Source organism: Pteropus alecto, unplaced genomic scaffold, assembly GCF_000325575.1.
Source record: "Pteropus alecto unplaced genomic scaffold, ASM32557v1 scaffold392, whole genome shotgun sequence".
NCBI classification, from domain to species: Eukaryota; Metazoa; Chordata; class Mammalia; order Chiroptera; family Pteropodidae; genus Pteropus; species Pteropus alecto.
Window position 1 is genome coordinate 822631 of NW_006431933.1, and position 20255 is coordinate 842885.

General features: G+C 38.4%; 1 protein-coding gene across 4 annotated transcripts in view; it reads right to left on the bottom strand.

The window, feature by feature from the left end:
* The window catches only part of SLC9A7 (solute carrier family 9 member A7), a 146030-nt gene that overhangs the window by 19208 nt on the left and 106567 nt on the right, over positions 1-20255 (bottom strand). For 2 of the 4 annotated variants that reach the window (XM_015585560.2, XM_006906902.3), the window contains exons 12-14: positions 18151-18304; positions 10961-11020; positions 4670-4733 (exon numbers count right to left, since the gene is read on the bottom strand). In XM_015585560.2, coding sequence (XP_015441046.1) covers positions 4670-4733; positions 10961-11020; positions 18151-18304 — 278 coding nt within the window. The remainder of the gene's footprint in view (positions 1-4669; positions 4734-10960; positions 11021-18150; positions 18305-20255) is intronic. The other 2 variants (XM_015585561.2, XM_015585562.2) reach the window with 1 other exon arrangement.

Below are 20255 nucleotides of genomic sequence, written 5' to 3' on the forward strand. Positions count from 1 at the left end.
AGCAGGAATAGAAAATTAATGCAGAGCAAAAGAGTAAATAAATGATGCAAATGGATTTGGGCCTTTTTCATGTCCCTGGGATGATGGGGCCAAGATTTCTCAAAAGGGGGTAATTAAAGGGCTTAAAAATAGGGAATCAAGAGCTCCACAATGCCTACTCCAGGGCTTTTCACATTGTAAAGTGTGCACAACCCTCCTGGGGACTGTTAAAACAAAGTTTCTGATTCAGTGGGTTGAAGTGAATCCTGAGCATTTCTAACAAGCTCACTGGTCATGCCCAGGCTGCTGGTCCATGGACACTTGGAGCAGTAGGGATAGGCCTATCGTCCCTAGAGGAAAAGCAGATGAGGCCCTTCACAAACTTGCCTCTGCCACTCTCCACCCATACTCTTCATCACATTGTCACCAAGTCCTTAAGGACAAAGATTCATCTGTCTTGTTAGCAGTTGTATTCTCAGAGCCTAAAAGATGTGTGAAACATAACAGATGCTCAATAAATATTTGTCAAATGATGAATAAATTAATGTTAATTTTGAGCTTCTAAGAAAAAAAAGAATAGCAGAAAGGACAATCAGGGGCCCAAGAGAAGCAATCGGAAGAACAAAATGAAAAGCATGGTGGGAAGGGTGGTCCAAGAATAAGTATTTGAGGAAAGGCATTTCATGGACTATTTGAAGTTAAAGATTTGACTGGGTATCAGATTTCAGCCTAGAGGAAAACTGGAGGAGAACTCAAAAACAAACAAATCCAACTTGCCCAGAAAGTTATATGTCAATGCAACTAAAAGATACATATATTACATATGAACAGCTGATTTTCCATAGTTTTCATACTCGTGCACATGCATGCACATACGCCCCCCCCCCAACACACACACCTGCATGCACACAAGCACTGCAAGCACAGCGGTTTCCTTTACTCCACATTCCACTAATACCCTACTTGTGACCTTATCCTGCTGAGATGATAAAGCCAGGATAAATTCAGATTCGGGCTCCTAGCTAAGCCTCATCAATAAGTGTTCTTCTGTAAACTTGGGGAAGGAAGTGAATGATGTGTCTGCATGTCCGGCCAACATAAATCTCAGCTGGGTCTGGCATGAAAAGTCCTCACTTGAATGGGGTGTGAGGCTACCTCCAGGTCTGGGCTGTTTGCCTACAGCTGTGCTTGTTTTTGTTTTGGTTGCAAAGTCACCAAGACCTCTGGAGAAACAAAGCAACTAAGTTTTTTGTTTTGTTTTGTTCTAATGAGTCAAACTTGCCAGGGACATGAAGCTGAAGTCTGCCCACAATATTCTTACGCTTCCCTCACACAAAGCCAAAAGTTATAGCCAATAGCTCCTTTCCTTTGTCTACATGAGCTAATATTCTGTACCCTTGTAGCCATGTCTCTGTTTATAACCTTGGGCTTTGGGAACCAGTGAGAAAAATTGTTTTCTATAAAAAAATACTTTCCCATCAAATATCATTTTTTTGGTTTGTTTTCATTTCTAAAAATAAAGATCAGTTAGAAAATGAGGTAAAGAGAACTGCCCTTTCTTTTCTAATGGGGAACAAACATCTGGACTTTCCCCACCTCTGATTTCAGTTTCATGACAACACAGTGTGACTTGGATCCGTTTTTGGGTTTCACCCAAAAATGAGAAGCCCATTTATTTCTCTATTTCACTGTTTTTCATGAACACTGAGTACGCCCAGCCCTGCTGTTAGTGGCTCATTGCACTGAGAAGGTCAGGCCAGGAAGATTTAGAGAAATACAGCACAAGAGCATGAGTCATTTTTAAGAAGGTGTCCTGAGGAACCAAGCTTGAAGTTTGCCCTTTTTTCCACTCTGACGGCAATCTTGAAAGACTTTCAAAATGCCAACAGAACTGACTTTGGGGGCCCTCTTCATGTCTGTGTGTGAAGCTTGGAAGGAAGTTAAGGGGAAACTGTGACACAGCTCCCAGCTAGGACTGGCCAACTGGGCACCATTGGGAGTGCAGCAGAAGTTGCTGTGTGCCCTTTCACAATTGGCCCAAAGGGCCCTCCAGGGAGCAATCAGGAACACTGAGTTTACTCATCCAGGGAGGTTTCTGAGGCTCACCCTGGCTGGGGCAGGAGGCACTATTTTAGCTGTCACTTCATGGATTAAATGCACCACCATAACCCTTAGTACTTACGACCCATTGTTTTCGCAAACATTTCCATGGAAGGGTGATAGCAAGTTTGTTACTAAGTCTGGTTACAAGCCCAGTGACTCCACTTGCAATTCTTATGAGATGTGTAGTAAGTTCAGCTGCATGAAACCAAACCATTTCTCATATTTCCTTTCACAGATGCTTGAGTCCAGAGACAGGCACAATGGCAAACAGCAAAAGGGCTGGAGGTGTTTGACTGGTGTGAACTATCGAGATGAACTCTTTCTAAATCCTGGTTAACCAGCGGGAGCTAACCTGTTTTTCTTATAAAATTAATCTTGACTGGCCATAGGTCTGTGGAGGATGCTTTGGAATAAGGCGGTCATATCCTACCAGAGCCATTATTTTGCTTTCAGTGAAATAAAGGCATCCATCACGATTTTCACCCATGTTTTCTCGGGTGAGTTTCAAGATCTCCCAAACTGTTATGCTCTAAATTAGCTTCCAAGCGTACAATTCCTGTACCCCTGTTTTCTAAAGTCCCTAATAAAAGCTAAGAGTCAAATAGCAACTTTTCAAAAAAAAAAAAAAAAAACTTCTCATTGAAACCACATGTTCCCAAGTGGCACAATAGCCAATTCTAAGATAGTTGAAAAGATCTTTAGACGCACCATTGAAGTGGGTACCAAATCTTCAATGGAGTTCATCAAAAGCTCATCCCAAAATGTCCACAACTTTCAGAGGTCATGGCTTTGTGTCCTTTAAGGGGCATCAACACCAAGAATGCCTTATCAGGCTGTGACCGCTCTTAAAGAAAAAGAAATCAAAAAGACTGTAGTGCAGTGACAACCCTAGGCCCTGCATAGCACCACATCTGCAAGACTTGTTATATCTGATTTGAGAGATAGAGTCATTTAGAAGATCCTATAGAATCTGAAATATGGAGACTAGACTTAGGATAAAGTGCAATGATGAGTGCGATTCAAAGATATACTTGACATGGTTTCATAAACAACATATAGGTGCTTCTCTCATGCCCCTGTCTGCCCATCAAATACCTATCAAGCTCCCTAGGTGCCAGGCACTGTGCTCAGCACTGGGCATTTGATGCTGACCAAAATAATTACTGACTCCCAAGGCCAAATAATAACATTTTGGTAACAAATTTCTGCTCCTATTATAACTCTCCTTTCTCCTCGCTGGCCTGCCCAGAAAATGCCAGCTTGAAGAAAGAACAAAACCTGGACACAAAATCATCCCACCAGTCCCACAAAGGGGTGATATCGCAGTGTTAAAACATGTCTGTCACTTTACTGGCACTTCTCCCATCCAGAAGTTATGGGCTCTCTCCCCTCCCTTTGAATCTGGACTGGCCCTAACAACACGTTGTAACCAATAGAAAGTCACAGAAGTGATGCTGTGAGACTTTCAAGGTTAGGTCAGTAAAGGCGATGTAGCTTCCACCTTGATTGCTGGGACACTGTCTTTTGGAACCCTGAGTCATCATGTAAGAAGTTCAATACCCTGAGGCCACATGGAGAAGCCACATGTTGGCATTCCAGTCAGTTGTCCGCATGTGAATCCTTCTAGCCCAGGAGACAGATATAGGAGCAAATAAGCCTTGGGATGATTCCAGCCCCAGCCTTGAGTTACTCTTGGCCTTCTTCATGGAGCAAAGGCAAGCCATTCCTACTAGGTACTTTCTAAATTCCTGACCTAGAGAATCCATGAGTAGATAAAATTGTTGTTCATTCTCCTATGTTTGAGGCAGTTTTTTGTACAGCAATAGTAACTGGTATAGATGGTCACACCAAGGGCTAGCACACTCCTCTCCCCACACAGCCTCCATCAGGATTCTCTGTAGCAGAAGGCATGCTTCCCTACTGTCACACTAAGATGCTGCCATCAGGCTCTTCCACTTCCATTCATTACCTCTACAGCTTTCCTCCTCAGCACTCTGCTCCAGGCTATCATTGCTGCCATATCCCTACCAAAGTCTTAACTTTTAGCCTTGCTGTGACCTTCAGCCCCTACAGGGGCAAGGGCTGCTGCTGCTCTGTCATTATTGGGCTGGAGGAGAATTCAGAGAGCTGTAAGAGATCCCAGGCCCTGGAGAAACAGGAAGGACTGCAATCACATCCCTTTCCTTCCCCTGCCCAGGTACCACTGAGAGACTCAGAACCAGTCACAGTGAACCAATCACCAATGTATCAAAAATATCCATTCTTGAAAGGTAGGGAGTCAGGAACTTAGTTTAAACAATTTCTCTGGCCAGCCCACCCCCTTAATATGATGTTTAATAACAGAGACTCTGGGGTCAAATCCTGGCTCCATCACTTTCCAATTCTCTGACCTTAGATAACTCACTTAAACTCTCATACTTCAGCTTCTAGTCTGTAAAATAGGAAAACAGTACCTACCTCATAAGGTGGTTGTCAAGATCACAATGAGGGAATCTGTGTAAAGTTCCTGGCATGTAGCAAATACTCAATAAATTTTAGCTATTTTTAATAACATCTTCGCTGGGAAGAAGAATGCCTTGTGACTTACCCCTTGTAAGACTTGAAAGCTGTCATTGTTGGGTGGTGGGTCTTGATCTGGGTCGACACCAACTCTATAAATCACCAGGGAGAAATATAAGGAGAAAAATGGACAGTATTAGTTTGGACCATAGAAGCCATGCTGGCTGAAAGTTGCCAAGAGGCTGACCATCTTCCTGAAGCAGAAGGAATGGTTAACTAAAAGAGGACGCCTGTCATGTAGAAGTCGTGAGAAAGAGGTTATATACCACATCATATCCCAGGAGGTAGGAGGGGTGATAAATCCTACGTACTTATATCCTGAGCAAGGCCTCTGGAAAACAGTAACACCTGGCAACTGTCTAGCTGCCTTTCTGTATCAGGTGGTCCCAGTTATCAAAATGTGGGTCCTACTGCACCAGGTCCTTTCCTCTCTGCTGCTTCCTCACTTCCACCCGGACCTGCTTTTATTTCTCTAACCTTTTATTATGCAACTTTTCACATACCCAGGGAAATGCTGAAAGAATTTAACAGTAAACACCTATATACCCACCACCTAGATTCTACCATTAGTATTTTGCTGTATTTTCTTTATCTATCCATCTCTCTACTGTCCATCTTATTTTTTAGATGAATTCAAATAAAGTTGCAGACATCAATATACTTTCCCTAAATACTTCACCATGCACATCTCTAACTTTTTATCCTGGTGCCCCCATGTCCTCCCACAGCAGAAATGACCTGAGAACACACACATTTGAGATCAACAACTGAAGACAGAAAGCAAAAGTAAAGTGGCAAAATCCACTTACAACAAATTTCATAAAACAAGGTATTTGTCTTGACTTAATAATATACCAACTGTTGCCCTATGCATCTGTTAATTCTTAATTCCTATACCTTCCTCATTCTGACATAGATGACATGGATAATATGGGGCAATGGGGGAGAAATCAAAGATACCAGGAAAATTATCTATCTTCTCTCACTCCCTCTAGTATCACAAAGAACAGATGGTATCATAATAGGTAAACCAAGATTACAGCTTTCAGCAGGTCTGATCTGAGCTTGGAGAGGTGCCGATTGGCCTTGACCAGGGGTGTTAGCTGTAGTCCAGTACCAGTGTGCTAATTCCAATGAGCAGACAGTGGACACACAAGGCCCTGTGCATGCATGGTTTACTTTTTCCCCTCTCCTTCCCTCTTCTCCACTTGTAACGCCTAGGATATTTCTTGAGAAAAGAGACTAACGGAAAAGGGGAACAGAACACAACACAGATATACTCCCTCTCTCAAAGCCAACCTCTACTCTGTTTTATTCTAGGCTTGATTGCTAACCCAAGGTGCATGCCCCTGGACAGGGGGAATATAGAAGAAAAGGGAGCAGTTACCTCATATTTTGCTGAAGGCAAAGCATAAAACAGCAATCTGAATTCATGTATTCAGCAAATATTTATTGAGTGCCTACTATGCCAGGCACTGTTCTGAGCACTTAGTTAAAACTCATAGTGCACCTGGCACCAGATTTCCTCCTCATGGGCCTGAGGTTTGATGGGATCTTTGATGTGGACTTTGCTGTGTCTAGAATCTGCTTCTAGGCCTGGGTTTCTGAGGGCTGGAGGCTTGCCCTCACAACTGGACATTATCCAGGGACTATTGAGAAACAAATCTCACAGAGATTTTTTTACATGAAATTCATCTAATTCAGGGGTCCCAGGGCTGCCCACAAAAGTCACATCAGAGCCTCAATGCACCTAATGTGTCTAATGTACTAAAGCAGTAGAGGAGAGGTCACATATTGAATTCCTAGCTGTTGATCCTGAACCCTTACCTGTTTGAGAGTCTCTTAATGTCTTTACACAGAGAAAAGTCCTCTATATGGTAGTTTTGTCAGCATTTGTAAAATCGACAGCTAGGAATCCAATATTAGGCCTTGTTCTGTAGAGTCTATAGCAGCACAAAGCCACTTCATGTAAGACTGACTCAAATGAGTTCTCGGTGCAGACTAAGAGGGGCAGAGGGCTGGTCACTCCAATGTCTCCCAGATAGCGTACCAGAATGCCAGGTGACCCAGCATCCCACAGAATGGGGGCAGCAGCAACAATATTATGTGATCTGAATGGCATGAAGTGCAGTATGGCCAAGTGTATGGTAGTTTAGATCTGACACTAATAATCTCTTCTTTCTGTACTGAGTTTTGAAACAGGTATACTAGCCTTTGTAAGTGGCTTCCATGTCAGTAGAGATAAAACAAATTGATCTTATCAGCCTAGGTGAAATAGGAAGACTATGGGTAGGAGAAAAGGATGAAGTGTGCCCTGTACTACAATGAAGAAAATAAAGCCAAATACAGTAAAAGTTGTCAAATGAAATTAAGCCCCCTCTATTCTTTTTACTAGGAGGAAAAATGTTTTGTTTAACAAGAACTAAAATAAATTCTGTTTAATAAGAACTGCTTATAAAAACTAGGTTTTGACTATTTTTACTCAAGTCTTGGCAACATCAGTGGAACTCATCTATTGACTCTGGGCTCAACAAGCACGAAATATTGGAAAACAGGATAAACTCAGAAAATTAGGGCCACCCTAACCTTATCCCAAACTCAGGACATTCGACATTTTGTTTGGGGGAACTTAAGAGTGATCCTAGATCCACACTGTCCAAGAGAACTTTCTGAAATTATGGCAGTGTTCTATGTCTGCGCAGTCCAATGTGGTAGCCGCTAGTCACATGTGGCCACTGAGCACTTGAAGTGTGGCTAGTACGACTGATTGTGCAGAGACAGAACCCCAAGCATCATAAATATGAAGTAAATCTTTGCTTGAACTGATTACTTAGACAATGGAGAGATTCCCCATTTCATCAGTATATAAAGTAAGTTTTAAAACTCTCTGAAAGCTCTTCTTTACAGATAAATGTCATCTTAAAACATGAAAAGAATGAGAGAATTACAATATCACCATTTTCCATTCCTAGTGTAATAATTGTTTCACGCAAGGGTCATCGGTAGATAATTTAACAGTAGGTAAATTGTTGTTGGGAATCTGGCTATTCATATGATGTCAAAGGGTCACTCTATAGATTACTTTTGAGTTACAAAGGGAAAATGGTATTTTCACAACAATGGAGAGGCCTGAGGTTTAAAGTGATCAAATTTAACATCACTAATAAAGGGACAGCCTGACAGTACATGCCCCCTGATAAGAACTGTATAATAAGAAATGTATAACACTTTTACAGTATTTTGAGCAAAAATTATTATCTATCTCTAGTCACAAGGAAAACAAATCAGAAAAAAACAGATTGTGGGATATACTATGAGATAACTATCCTGAATACTTAAAAAAAAAAAACAACCCTCAATGTAATAAGAGACAAAAAAGTTGGAGGATTATTCTAGATTAAAAGAGAGTAAAGAGACATGACAACCAAAGTAAACTTTGATTGGATACTGGGTCATGCATACATGTGTGTATGCGTATGTGCGTGTGTGTGTATAAAATTCATTCTTTTCCTCAGGTCTGATGAAGGTATTGTGATCATGCAGGAGACTAGACTCCTAGGAGGCAGACATTGAAGTATTTAGGGGTAGAAAGTCATGATGTCTGCAATGTACTTTGAAGTACTCTGAAATGGTTGAGAGAAAGCAAGGGAGAAGACAAAAATGACCAAAAACCGGTATGATAAAATGTTAACAATTGGTGTATCCAGGTTAGAACTTGGGTATTCACTGTTCCATTCTTTCAATTTTTTTAGAGATTTAAAATTTTTCACAATTTAAAAAGAATATTTAATTATATCCTTGGTGAAAATGTTTCAGAAACATATCAGTATATTTTCTTGTCTCTCTAATCTACTCATATTGATGACTCAGGATTTCATATTATTTCAGGGATGGAAAACCACAAGTTGTAAAGGTTAATGGACACAGAATGCTATAATAGGTAAATAGTTAGATACAAATTCTAGTAATTATGTGGTTTTCTTTCCCAGATAAATCCTGGAATGTTTTGTTGAGATCCTCCTTCTCCTAAAAGTGAAGGGCAAGGAGAAAAATGCTAGTTAACTGAAACAAATGGTTAATCAAATTCTGACCTATGTAGCTATCTTCAGATCTAGTACACATCCCCTGAAAATTCACAGTTCTGAAGACAACCCTATCCAGTGCCCTCTTTCCTTGCTTTTACCCCCTCTGCCATGGAAGTTTTGACTCTCGTTGTAGCCACTTGCTATCAACTACCCATCTGAGATGCAGCCCAAACTCATGATAGTATGGAGCCTAAAAGGATTTCCTGTGCCTTCCTACAGGCAAAGAAACATGGGAAAGCCCCTTGGAGTACCTTGGAGTTCCTGCTACTGGTATAAGTGCTGAATAGGAGATTCCTGAGGAAGGAAGCAAATACCTGCTTCCTGGACTGCTACTGCTTTTTAAATGCCAAAAGAAAACAGACCAGGTGCCCTGAGACTCAAATGGTATTCTGACTGCTTTCCCCATTCAAGGCTGTTTAATAATTTCTTTTCTGGCAAGGTTGATGGCCCCTTGGATCAATCCCCAGGGATGATGCTGGATCCCTATAAAGTACCTCATCCTTGGGACAGGGCTCAGATCTAGTCTCTTGGGACAGGAGGTTGAGCAATGGGCCAGGGTGTTTGGTGATATTCCTGGAAGCAAAAAAGACCAGGTACAGTATTTTAAGTATAATGCCTCAGAAGACTTGGGGATCCCCTGACTTTTTGAAATTTCTAGTTTCAGGCAACTGTCCACAATATATATTTCTCTCCTGACCTGCTGTAATGCTTTTGATCTAGGAAACTTTATAAATCTGGAACTTTGTGAGCTATTTTATTACATCATATTTTACCATTCCCCTGATACATCAGGGTTGATACATCGGAGCACATGCAACAGTCTTTTCTTCTGGGATAAACTGAAATATCCTTATTAAGAATGAGATAAATGTGGAAATCCCACACCAAATGAGAAAATAAAGCAATCAAACTGATGTACTCATTTTGGAATAAATAGAAAAGATCAATAATTTGCTTCTGGTATAATATGTACATTTTGATTAACTGCCATAAAAATGCCATGAAATCTCAAAAACTTTGAAGTTTTAGAATTTCTAAAGTTTAGAAGTTTAGAACTATCAACTTTAATTGATAGAGTTTTTTATTTGAATGGCTGAGGTCCTAAATAATTTAAGGAATACGAGACACACATCTTCATATAAAACTTTGAACAACAGATCAGAATCTGAATTCTCTCATGTCCCAAATGGAATGACTTGCACTTTGCCTGAAAGACCTTCCTTCCTGAAGGTGGAATATTTCAAAGGAGAGGGTTTTCTCAGCAACTTAATTGGTACCTAAACTCAGATCTCCAAAAATGAATGTATGTGTGCATAATTTAGACAGTAGAAACAAGTTGAACCCAGGAAACTTAAGTACTTCAATTAATTGTATGCATGTCATTACAGTATACATTCAGGGCCTAGTGATATCCCAAGACCCATGTGTCATGACAAGTATCACTGCATTCAACACTGTGCTCAAAGAGTGAAATATTTTCACAATGCCAAAAACAGGTCAAGCCTATTTTGCTTTTGAATTATCTACCAGCACCCAGAATCAGATGAGGAAGAGAGCATGCAGGTTAAAGATACAGAAGGGAAAAAAGAAACATTGAAGTCTTAACTCTGATTGCCCAACATTGCCACTCTTAGGCATAATCAAATCATAAACTTGGATGGACACTGAGAAACAAATTGCATTAGAAGAGTCTTTATCTTCTGGTTTAAAATTTTTTTTTTCATATCTTCTGAATCACCATGATAAGGTATAAGTATACAAAACCATACTTAAAAACTAAAACAGCGTTGATGCTTAATTAAGATAGTGTAAGCCATACCCCAGCCATGGCTGAAATATAAAGTTATAGTTCTCTTTATGAGTCAGAAGCTTTGTTTACTAGATCATAAGCAGAATTTTGTGGGGAAAGTATTTGCGCCTTTGCAAATGGGCTGCTCCTAACACTAAGCTTAGTTGAAGAAGGAGACACTCCCCAACTCTGGCTTTGGTGTTGACACAATGTCCAAAATGCAGGGAAAGGGAACAGAATCTCAGGAACACTGATATATCAACTGGCCCACAGAAAAGGTGGAAAAATGATTTGGCTTGACCTGACCTCTTGCCCCTTTGCTAAAGAGGTTGGCACACACAGGAAGGAAGAAAAGGACAAACAGCATAAAGAGAAACATCTTAGGTTAGAAAGAGGAGAAAAGCCAGGCCCGGTTAATTCGTTTCTCAGGATGTCCTTGTGTCACCTGAAGTACTGCCAGCTGTGTTCATTCTGGTCCTCTTCGAAGGGCTCCTTGACGCCAACTCTGGGCAGCAGAAAAAGGGAACATTGAGTGTGACAGGGACCACTGGGGAGCCAGGAACTCTGTGCACATGATCTGGATCATGTCCATCAAAGAATAGGCTGTTGAACTTTAAGCATAAATCCATAAACTCTCTTAAACTGTCCCCATTCTCTAAAACCCAGAAAGGCAGAGAGGCTGCTTAATTTACATTTAAAGCAACAATGTTAAGAGCCAGGTCAAATAAAGATCCATTAGGAATGAAGATACAACTCTAAAAATATAATGTAATGAAATCAGAGGAATAAATGTAACTCATAGAATATGAATTTATACAGTTTTTTCAGGAATTCATCTGTTTCATAAAGCAAGACACATCCATACAAAAATATAAAACAAAGTTTTTAGTAGACACATATTTGAAGTGTTACAGATATTTTTACACGTATGTGACAGAGCAAAAAGCACTGTTATTGAAAACGGCAACAATACTTAAGAAGACAAAGATGGCCTTCTTTTCTAAACAAGTAAATCAGGTTGTCCATGGGTTCAACCTGAAAATCAGGAACCCAACTTGTGCTATTCTTTGTGTCTTGTGGCCTTAGAGTTGACATGATCCATTTTCACCTTCTTTGGTAATTAATGGGTTATTCAAAGTGCATTTGAAATTCACCGTCATACTAAGAGCAGGGTTTCACAACCTCAGCATTATTGATGTTTTGGGCCCTGGCCTCTATACACATGATACCAGTAGCACCCACCCACCCCCAGTTGAGGCAACCAAAAACATCTCCAGATATTGCCAAATGTTCCCTAGGGGAGGCAAAATTCCCTCAGTTGAGAACCACTTCATGAAATCATGTATCCTCGTATCCTCAATGGGAGGGGCGGGGGGAGGATACTGCCCCACAGGTGTGAAAATTGGTTTCAGTAGGACAAAAACTTTTTTGACATTGCAATAATTTGTAGACCTATAAAGCTTTCAAAAAAGCTAGTTTCTTTTAAAGATTTATAGTATATAACCAGATATATAGATCTGTGATATTAAAATTTCACAGAGAGGTAATTGGGAAAAGTATTTTTAAAGGCTCCTTGAGGGTGGAGGGTGATAATCAAAAAAAGGTTGAGAAACACTGTACTAGACAATGCCCAAATTCTCATGCTACTAATATCCCCTGAAATATGCAAGTAAGACCATGATGCTTCTTAAAGTGATACTTTTAATTAGTCATACATTTAGACTGTGACTTATTCAGGCTATATATTACTATATTATTGAAAAATTGTGACAAATTCCAGAAAAACAAGCTAGATTCCATTAATGTAAGATTCACTAGTAATAATAATAATAGTAATCATACAGTAGCAATGCTATGATTAGTAATAATAATACGATAGCTAAAATATACTAAATGCTTACCATGTGCCAAAAGGTACACATTTAACAAGAAAATTCTTTATTACATTTATTAATTACCATATTTTATTCTCACACTGTTGTCATCCCTATTTAACTGGTAAGGAAACTGAGAGTTAGAGAGGTTAAATAAGTTGTCCAAAGTCACAAAGGTACAAAATGGTAAAACCAAGATGGCAAGTGAAGCTCTTAGACCCCAGATTCCCAGTTCTCCTTCCAGGATACTGCCTTTGCTTACAAGGTGGCCTCTTGAAACTCTTTAAATATATCCAGTTACAAATGCTATTACATAAAGAACTCAGGGCTTCTCCCTGCCTTTATTTCTTAACTTATCTTACCAAGAGCTTTATCTCACTCTAACAGGATTATATCCAGCAGAGTGTCCTCACTTGTCCTTGAGTGATTACATTACTGTACTCTGGGGAAGGAAGGTTACCCGTTCATTTGGCTGACTGAGTGTGTGCCATTCCACCTTCACCACTTCATGTGTGTGTCACTTGAAGCTGGGGGCTCCAAGATGACAGCCACCGTGCGGCCAAAATATGCTGAGGATTCATACAAGACTCACCAGCTGAAATAATCTTGTTATCATTTTTTTAAGTTGCTAAAATTTTGTCCTTTGTGAATAACACTTGCTCAAGAGACTAAGAAAAATATCATGTAGTTTGATAGAAAAATAATTTGCCATTATGTTTTAAAATATCAATCTCAAAATACCAATTTAAAAAGATAAGTTGGATTTCTGAAAAGCAGTGACCTGGCTTTGGATTTGTGGTTAAATTGATTTTTATTTTATACACAGACTAGAAATTAGTCATAGTTAAAAATCACAGCTAACTCCTGATTATTTATGGTGGAACTCTGAGTCCTACCCTGGGCTTCTGACTTTTGAGCAGGGCCTCTGTCAGCAGTTTGGAGAAGTAAGAAACAAGTACATATTGATCTTACTGAGGTCACAGAGGTCAAAACACCACATTTAACTTCAGGGGGTTTCTGAATGAACTTAGAATAAGAAGCTGGTTTATATAAATAATTCGTATCCATTAAGTAACACAAAAAGCCACAAGCCAGAAAAATCAATCAGTCTCATTACCTTATTTCTGAGGGAATTTCTTTTGATATAATCTCTGTAAATGTCAGTTTCTACACTTACGTAGTCACTATTTATACAAATCTAGGAAAAAGCAGTGAACTGATACCATATGTGTTTTTTTACCAATGGCACACTTTGCTTCATTATGTTGTTTGGGTACAGTTGGACAGAAAGGAGATGATAAAGATAGGAGCAGAAATCAATGAAATTGAAAACAAAAACAACAGAGGAAATCAATGAAATAAAAAGCTAGTTCTTTGAAAAGATCAATAAAATTGACAAATCTCTAGCAAGACTAGGAGAAAAAAGAGGAGCTACAAATCACCAATATAAGGAATTATCAATTACTGAATTACCAATACCAGTGATATCAGGGGATATCACTATAGATCTCAGACACCAAAAGGATAAAGTAATGCTATGAGCAATATAAATATGATAATGTAGATGAAGCAGACCAATCTCACAAACTACCATAACTCACCTAATATAAAATAGATAATCGTAACAGCCCTACAACTACTAAAGATATTGGCTTCATAATTTAAAAAACCCTAGAAAAGAAGTCTCCAGGACCAGATGGTTTCACTGGAGAATTCCATAAAACTTTTAAGAAGAATTAACACCACTTCTACATAATCTCTTCCAGAAAACAGAAGTAAACATTCTCCATTTTATTTTTTGAGTCTAGGACTATTGTAATGCCAAAACCAGTCAAAGATATTAAAAGCAAAATGGAAAAAGAAAACAAGAAAAGTACAGACACACCAATATTCCTCATGAACACTGACACAAAATCCTTAAAAAAATATCAGCTAATAGAATTTAGAAATATGTACAAAAGTTATATATCACAACCAAATGGGGTTTATTTTAGAGAAGCAAGGCTAGTTTTATATTTGAAAATTAATCAGTGTAACCCCCTATATTAACAGGCTAAACAAGAAAAATCATATGATAATTTCAATTGGTACAGAAAAATCACTTGATAAAATTCAACATTTGTTCATGATAAAAAATAAAACCTCTTAGAAAACTAGCAATAGATAGAAAACGTCCTTAACTTGATGACAAACATCTATAAAAACCCTACAGATAACATCATACTTATTGGTGAAAGACAGAATGTTTTCCCCTTACAATCGGGAACAAGGCAAGGATTTCCACTCACATCACTCTTATTCAACATAGTACTGAAAGTCCTAGCCAGAGCAGTAAGTCATGAAAAGGAAATAAAAGGCACACTGGTTGGAAAACCGAAATAAAATGTCTCAATTTGCAAATGACATGATGGTCTACATAGAAAATCCCAAAGCAGCTATAAAAAATAAATTAAAAAAACCCTCGTAGAACTAATAAGTTTGACAAGGTCGCAGGATGTAAGATCGACATAGAAAAACCAACTGTATTTCTAAAATTAAAGATACAATATCTTAACAATTGCTCAAAAAAGAACACTTAGATGTAAATCTAACAAACCATGTACAGGTACTGTATACGGAAAACTATAAAATACTGATGAAAAAAATCAAAGATCTAAATAAATAAATAGAGAAATATGCCATATTCATAGATAGGAAGACTCAACAGTAAAGATGTCAATTCTCTTCAAATTGATATACAGATTTAACACAATTCCTAGGAAAATTCCAGCAAAAAATAATTTTTAAACATTTAGACAAATGTATTCTAAAATGTATGCAGAAAGAAACCTAAATAGCTATGATAGTTTTGAAAAAGAATAAAGTAGAAGGATTCTCTCTACCTGATGCTAAGGCTTTTTATATAATTATAGTTATTAGGACAGTGTAGTACCAGTGGAGGGCTAGACACATAAAACAATGGAGCAGAATGGAAACATACTCATATGCATACAGCCAACTGATATTTGGCAAAGGAGCAAAAGTAATTTAATGAAGTAGGGATGATGTTTTTAACAAATTGTGCTGGAATGACTGGATAGCAATAATAAAATAAAATAAAGCCTCCATCTAAACCTCACATCTTATATAAAAATTAAATCAAAATGGACTCACAGACTTAAACATAAAGTGTAAAACTAAAACACTTTTAGAATACAGAAGGAAATCTTGGAGACCTAGGGCTTGATGAAGAGTCCTTAGGCATGACACCAAAAGCACAATCCACCAAAGAAAAAAATGACAAACTATACTTCATCAAAATTAAAACTTCTACTCTATGACAGACATTTTTAGAAGAATGAAAAGACAAGCTACAAAGAGAAAATGTTTGCAAACCACAAAGCTGACAAAAGACGAGTATATTGAATAAAGAACTCTCAAAACTCAATTTAAAAAATCCAATTAGAAAATGGACGAAAGACTTGAACAGATACTTCACCAGAAACGATGTATGATCGGCAAATAAGCACACAAAGATATGTTCAACATTATTAGCCATGAGATAAATGCAAATTAAGACCACAATGAGGTATTTCACACTCTATTAGAATAGCTGAAATGAAAAAAATAATAATTGTGATAACACCAAATGCTGGCAAGGATATGGAAGATCTGGATTTCTCATACACATAGGCATGCACATAGCCATTTCCTGACCCCTCACTATATGCTAACTGCTACGTTCTAAGTGCTATCAATATATTACATTAATATTTTCACAAAAATCCAATTATCATATTATATTCATACAAATACAGCTTGTATATTTCAGGAAAAAACTGCCCATGCTCTCAGCTCTGGGTAGGACTATTTTAATGGCCCATTTTTTGAAAAAGGTTATAAGAAGTGGAAAATGTTACAAGTCAACTCTCTACCCTCAGTGGAAAATTATTTCATCCTGTATATGTTGCAGCAGTGGAGGGAGGGGGCGCAGAAAAGGACTTATAAAATAACATGAAAAACAAACATGATTCGATAAGGCTCTGGGCATCCAGGGTACCAACTGGGTAACCGAATAGGAACAGGAAGTAATTTCAGAGGTAACCGAATGCAAAGATTCTTAACTGTGTGCAGGGCAAACCTCCTTTCTTGCCCTTTATCCTGCTACATAGAACTAAGATGGTATCATCTTATGACTCAAATTTCAAGCTAAAAAATCTATACATTTTCTTCTTCAGGCTTATATTCCCACAGATGAATTATTTTCCTTAATACAGCACTTGAGATTCATGCCAGGAAACTGAAATTCTAATCATCCCAAATTTTATGACATAAAAACAGTCCCTAATACATCAAGCCTTCTTACAGGCATTATAGTACAGTGGTTAAGAGTGTGGACTCTGTGGCAAGACTGCCTGGATTCAAATCCCAACTCATCTACTCAAACCTTTGTGACCTTGGGCAAGTTATTGCTCTGTGCCTCCGTTTCCCCAACTGAAGATAGTAGTAGCTCCCTTATAGGAATATTTTGAGAATGACCTTAATATACACGTGGCATCTAGAACAACATCTGCAGCACAAGTGTTAGTTATGTCACTATCACTGATTAAGCCTCACATAGGTTCTGCAGTCCCACCTGGCTCTGAGGCTGAGACATGCCAGCCCAGAAATGGTACAATTGGCAGTGGCCAAGCCCAGGAATTCCTGCCTGCTATCGATACAAAAGTCCCCGATGCAGGAGACTATTATCTCCAATTTCAGTTTTCTCCCTAACTCTAAGGATGACTGACTGCTAGATCTTTGTTCATTTTCTCTCCTCTAAGCTAGGTATACTTTGCAGCTGTCAGTTCCATGTATTCTACAGTCTAGAGAAGGCAATAGAAACTAAAAGCCTGCAGAGAACGACGACAACAAAAAACATTGCCACCTTGTGGCCTTTCAGAGTATTCTCCTTCACACCTCTGCACTACCCAAGTATCTTACTTATTCTGATCACTTTCACCTTCTGCAGACTCAAAACTGAGACAGGTGGAGTGGCAAGAGCACCTCCAATGATGCAGACCACACATTTAGAGCTGAAGGGATCTAGAGAAAATCCGATAGTGTACTTTCATTTACCATTAAGAGAAATTGAGGCCCAAAGACAGGAGGGGCTTGCCTTAAATCGGTGCCAGAGTTGGGCTGTGGGTCTCTTGACCCCTGTTCCAATGTCCTCTCTACTGTAAAGTGCTGGAGTTCACAAGCACAGTTTGGAATTTAAATGCTCTTTAAAAATAAAACTCAGGTCAGTTGTACTTAGTCCTGACACAGCTGAAAAACCACAGGCAGGGGACGTCCATGAGGCTGCAACAAATGAGAGCGACGTAGGAAATGTCACCTCTTTTATACACTCAAGCAAAAAGAGATAAGCAGTTTCCTCCTAAAACAAAATGCTAATTGTGAAAAACAAAACTCTTTATTATAAAATACCAGACACTGCCAACAGCTATGTCTGATCTCTCCTGCAGCTTTAAAACTTTTTGGATTCATGCCCTAATGTCACTGCTCTAGCAAGATCCAGGTGTTTCTAATTCCTTGTGTTTTTGTACCAACAAAAATTTGAATGACGATACTTTTTTCCTCCTGGAAAATTGAATACTCTGAATTTTTATTCTTTTTTAGTTTTAATCCCTCCCCCAAACAAAACAAAAACTGTAAAAACCTTCCATCCACTAAGCTGTAGCACATCCTGCATGGGCATAGTGACAGAGACAAAAAAAACTGGTCTTGATTTCCAACTGACCTTATGTTAAGCCATGACAACATAGGTGTCGTGCCTCCACCAACAATCCAGACAGTGAAGAAGACGATGAGGAGAGTGGTCGTGAACATCATCTGGCGAGCATAGGATGCCGTGTCTCGGATGGCCAGTGCAAATGCCATTGCTCCCCTGAGGCCTGCAAGAACCAAAAAAGATCTCTTGGTTAAAAGGACAAATGACAAGGTGCCCTCAAATCCACTGCTGCCGCTCAAGGCTTATAAACCATATCCATTTCTGCTTGTAGAGTCAAGTTGTTTTATTCTGAAAGAAGAACCTTAAAGGAATGTATTTTTCTCCTATTTGAAGTTCTTTCACAAAATATGCAAATGCAATAATAAAAACACTACACTACACTACTTTGTACAGCACCTTTTAGAATAACACTTTTATTGCTGAAATAATTCTGCTAGTAATATGAAATAGAAAGAAATATAAATAAGAAATAATAATTTAAGTTCTTCATGTCTGTGATCTAAGCATTACCTATGCACTACATAGTCATTATAAACTTAAGAAACAGACCAGATATGACGATGTCAAATGCATATTTGTGGTTCATGTACTATGAACCACAAAACAGTTCAGCATTTCCTTAGCAAAGCCATGCAGAGAAGTAACAATATAACCTGATCTATATCAAGGGTTTTTCTGTAAAAGGTGAGATATCAAATATTTTATGCATTGTGTACCACAAGGAAAAATCAAAGATATTATGTAAATACTTATATAAAAGGCAGAAAAAAATTTCCACAAAATTTGATTGACAAAAAAAAGAATATAATTATATTGAGTATAGTTTGTTGTAATACAGGGCTACTAATGAAAAGAAGGAACTGGAGGGGGATGTTTTGCTTAATTGGGTTGCAAAGTTATTGTCCTCTATCGTCAAATGCATTGTAAATGTATTTGTAAAAGCCATTCTGAGCCCTGAGAGTATATGAACACAGGCAGTAGCCAGATTTGGCCCAGGCATCAGAGTTTGCTGATCCAGATCTACAATAACAGTGTTAAGATTAAACACCATTTTAATGTTCATCTTTCCAAGCTATTTTTTTCACTTTTAAAAAAATTTTAATTAGTTTCAAGTATACATAAGCTTTGCTGTTCCCTCCTCAAACCACACTCATAACTTGTTGTAAAGACCGAATCCATGGTCTTTAATACATATCTAGTACAAATTCCTATTCACCATGAACAAGACTGTGTGTATATTATATGAAAATGAAAGTTATAACCACTATATCTGTACATTTTCCCAATAATGCCACAATTAATCTGAGAATTTCACTACAAACTGCTAAAGAGTGACTTGACAAAAGTTATATTAAAAAACAAAGTTAATGTTTCCTATTAATCTGTCCCAGTGAAGTATTTATACATATCTAGATTGTCCTACAGCCAGCTATGTAATTGATTAATCAATCAATACTCAAGCCTCTAAAAGAGATGTTGTCTCAAAGCTTGGGGGTCAAAAAGAAATAATATTTGCTACATTTTAATTTTATTAGGTAAATATTGTAAGCAATATGAAAGTGAAACCTCAGGTAGTTTTGCCCTTGAAGAATGAGTTTCTTTCCATACCCAGATTCCTCCCAGCAGAAAATAATTTCCATGGGAGATATCTTTAAACAGCACTGTGTACCTCTCAATCTTTTAGTGCAGAAAATAATGAACATATTTTAAGTTTATCTAGGTAACTGAGCCATCTCCAATTCATCTTTCTCTTTTCTGCCATCATATTCCTAGTATGTGGGGAGGATCTTGTCACTGTCTTCCTCAGAAACCTCTAATGTTTCCCAGCTGCTCCTGAGTACAACCTAAACTCTTTGGCACAGCATTGGAGCTTCTCCATGGTTCCCAAAGTGTTGTCCTCAAGCCAGAAAAGCAGCAGCAGAGAACATGTTAAAAATGCAAATTCTCAAGGCCACCCCATACCCTCAGAATCACACTCTGGCAGTGGGGCCCAGCAATCTGGTTTAACCAACTGAACGGGTGATTATGATGCAACCTAAAGGTTCACACCAGTTTACATGCAATTTTCCTTTCCAACCTCATTGTCTTTCTACATTACCCCATGTGTCTTACAT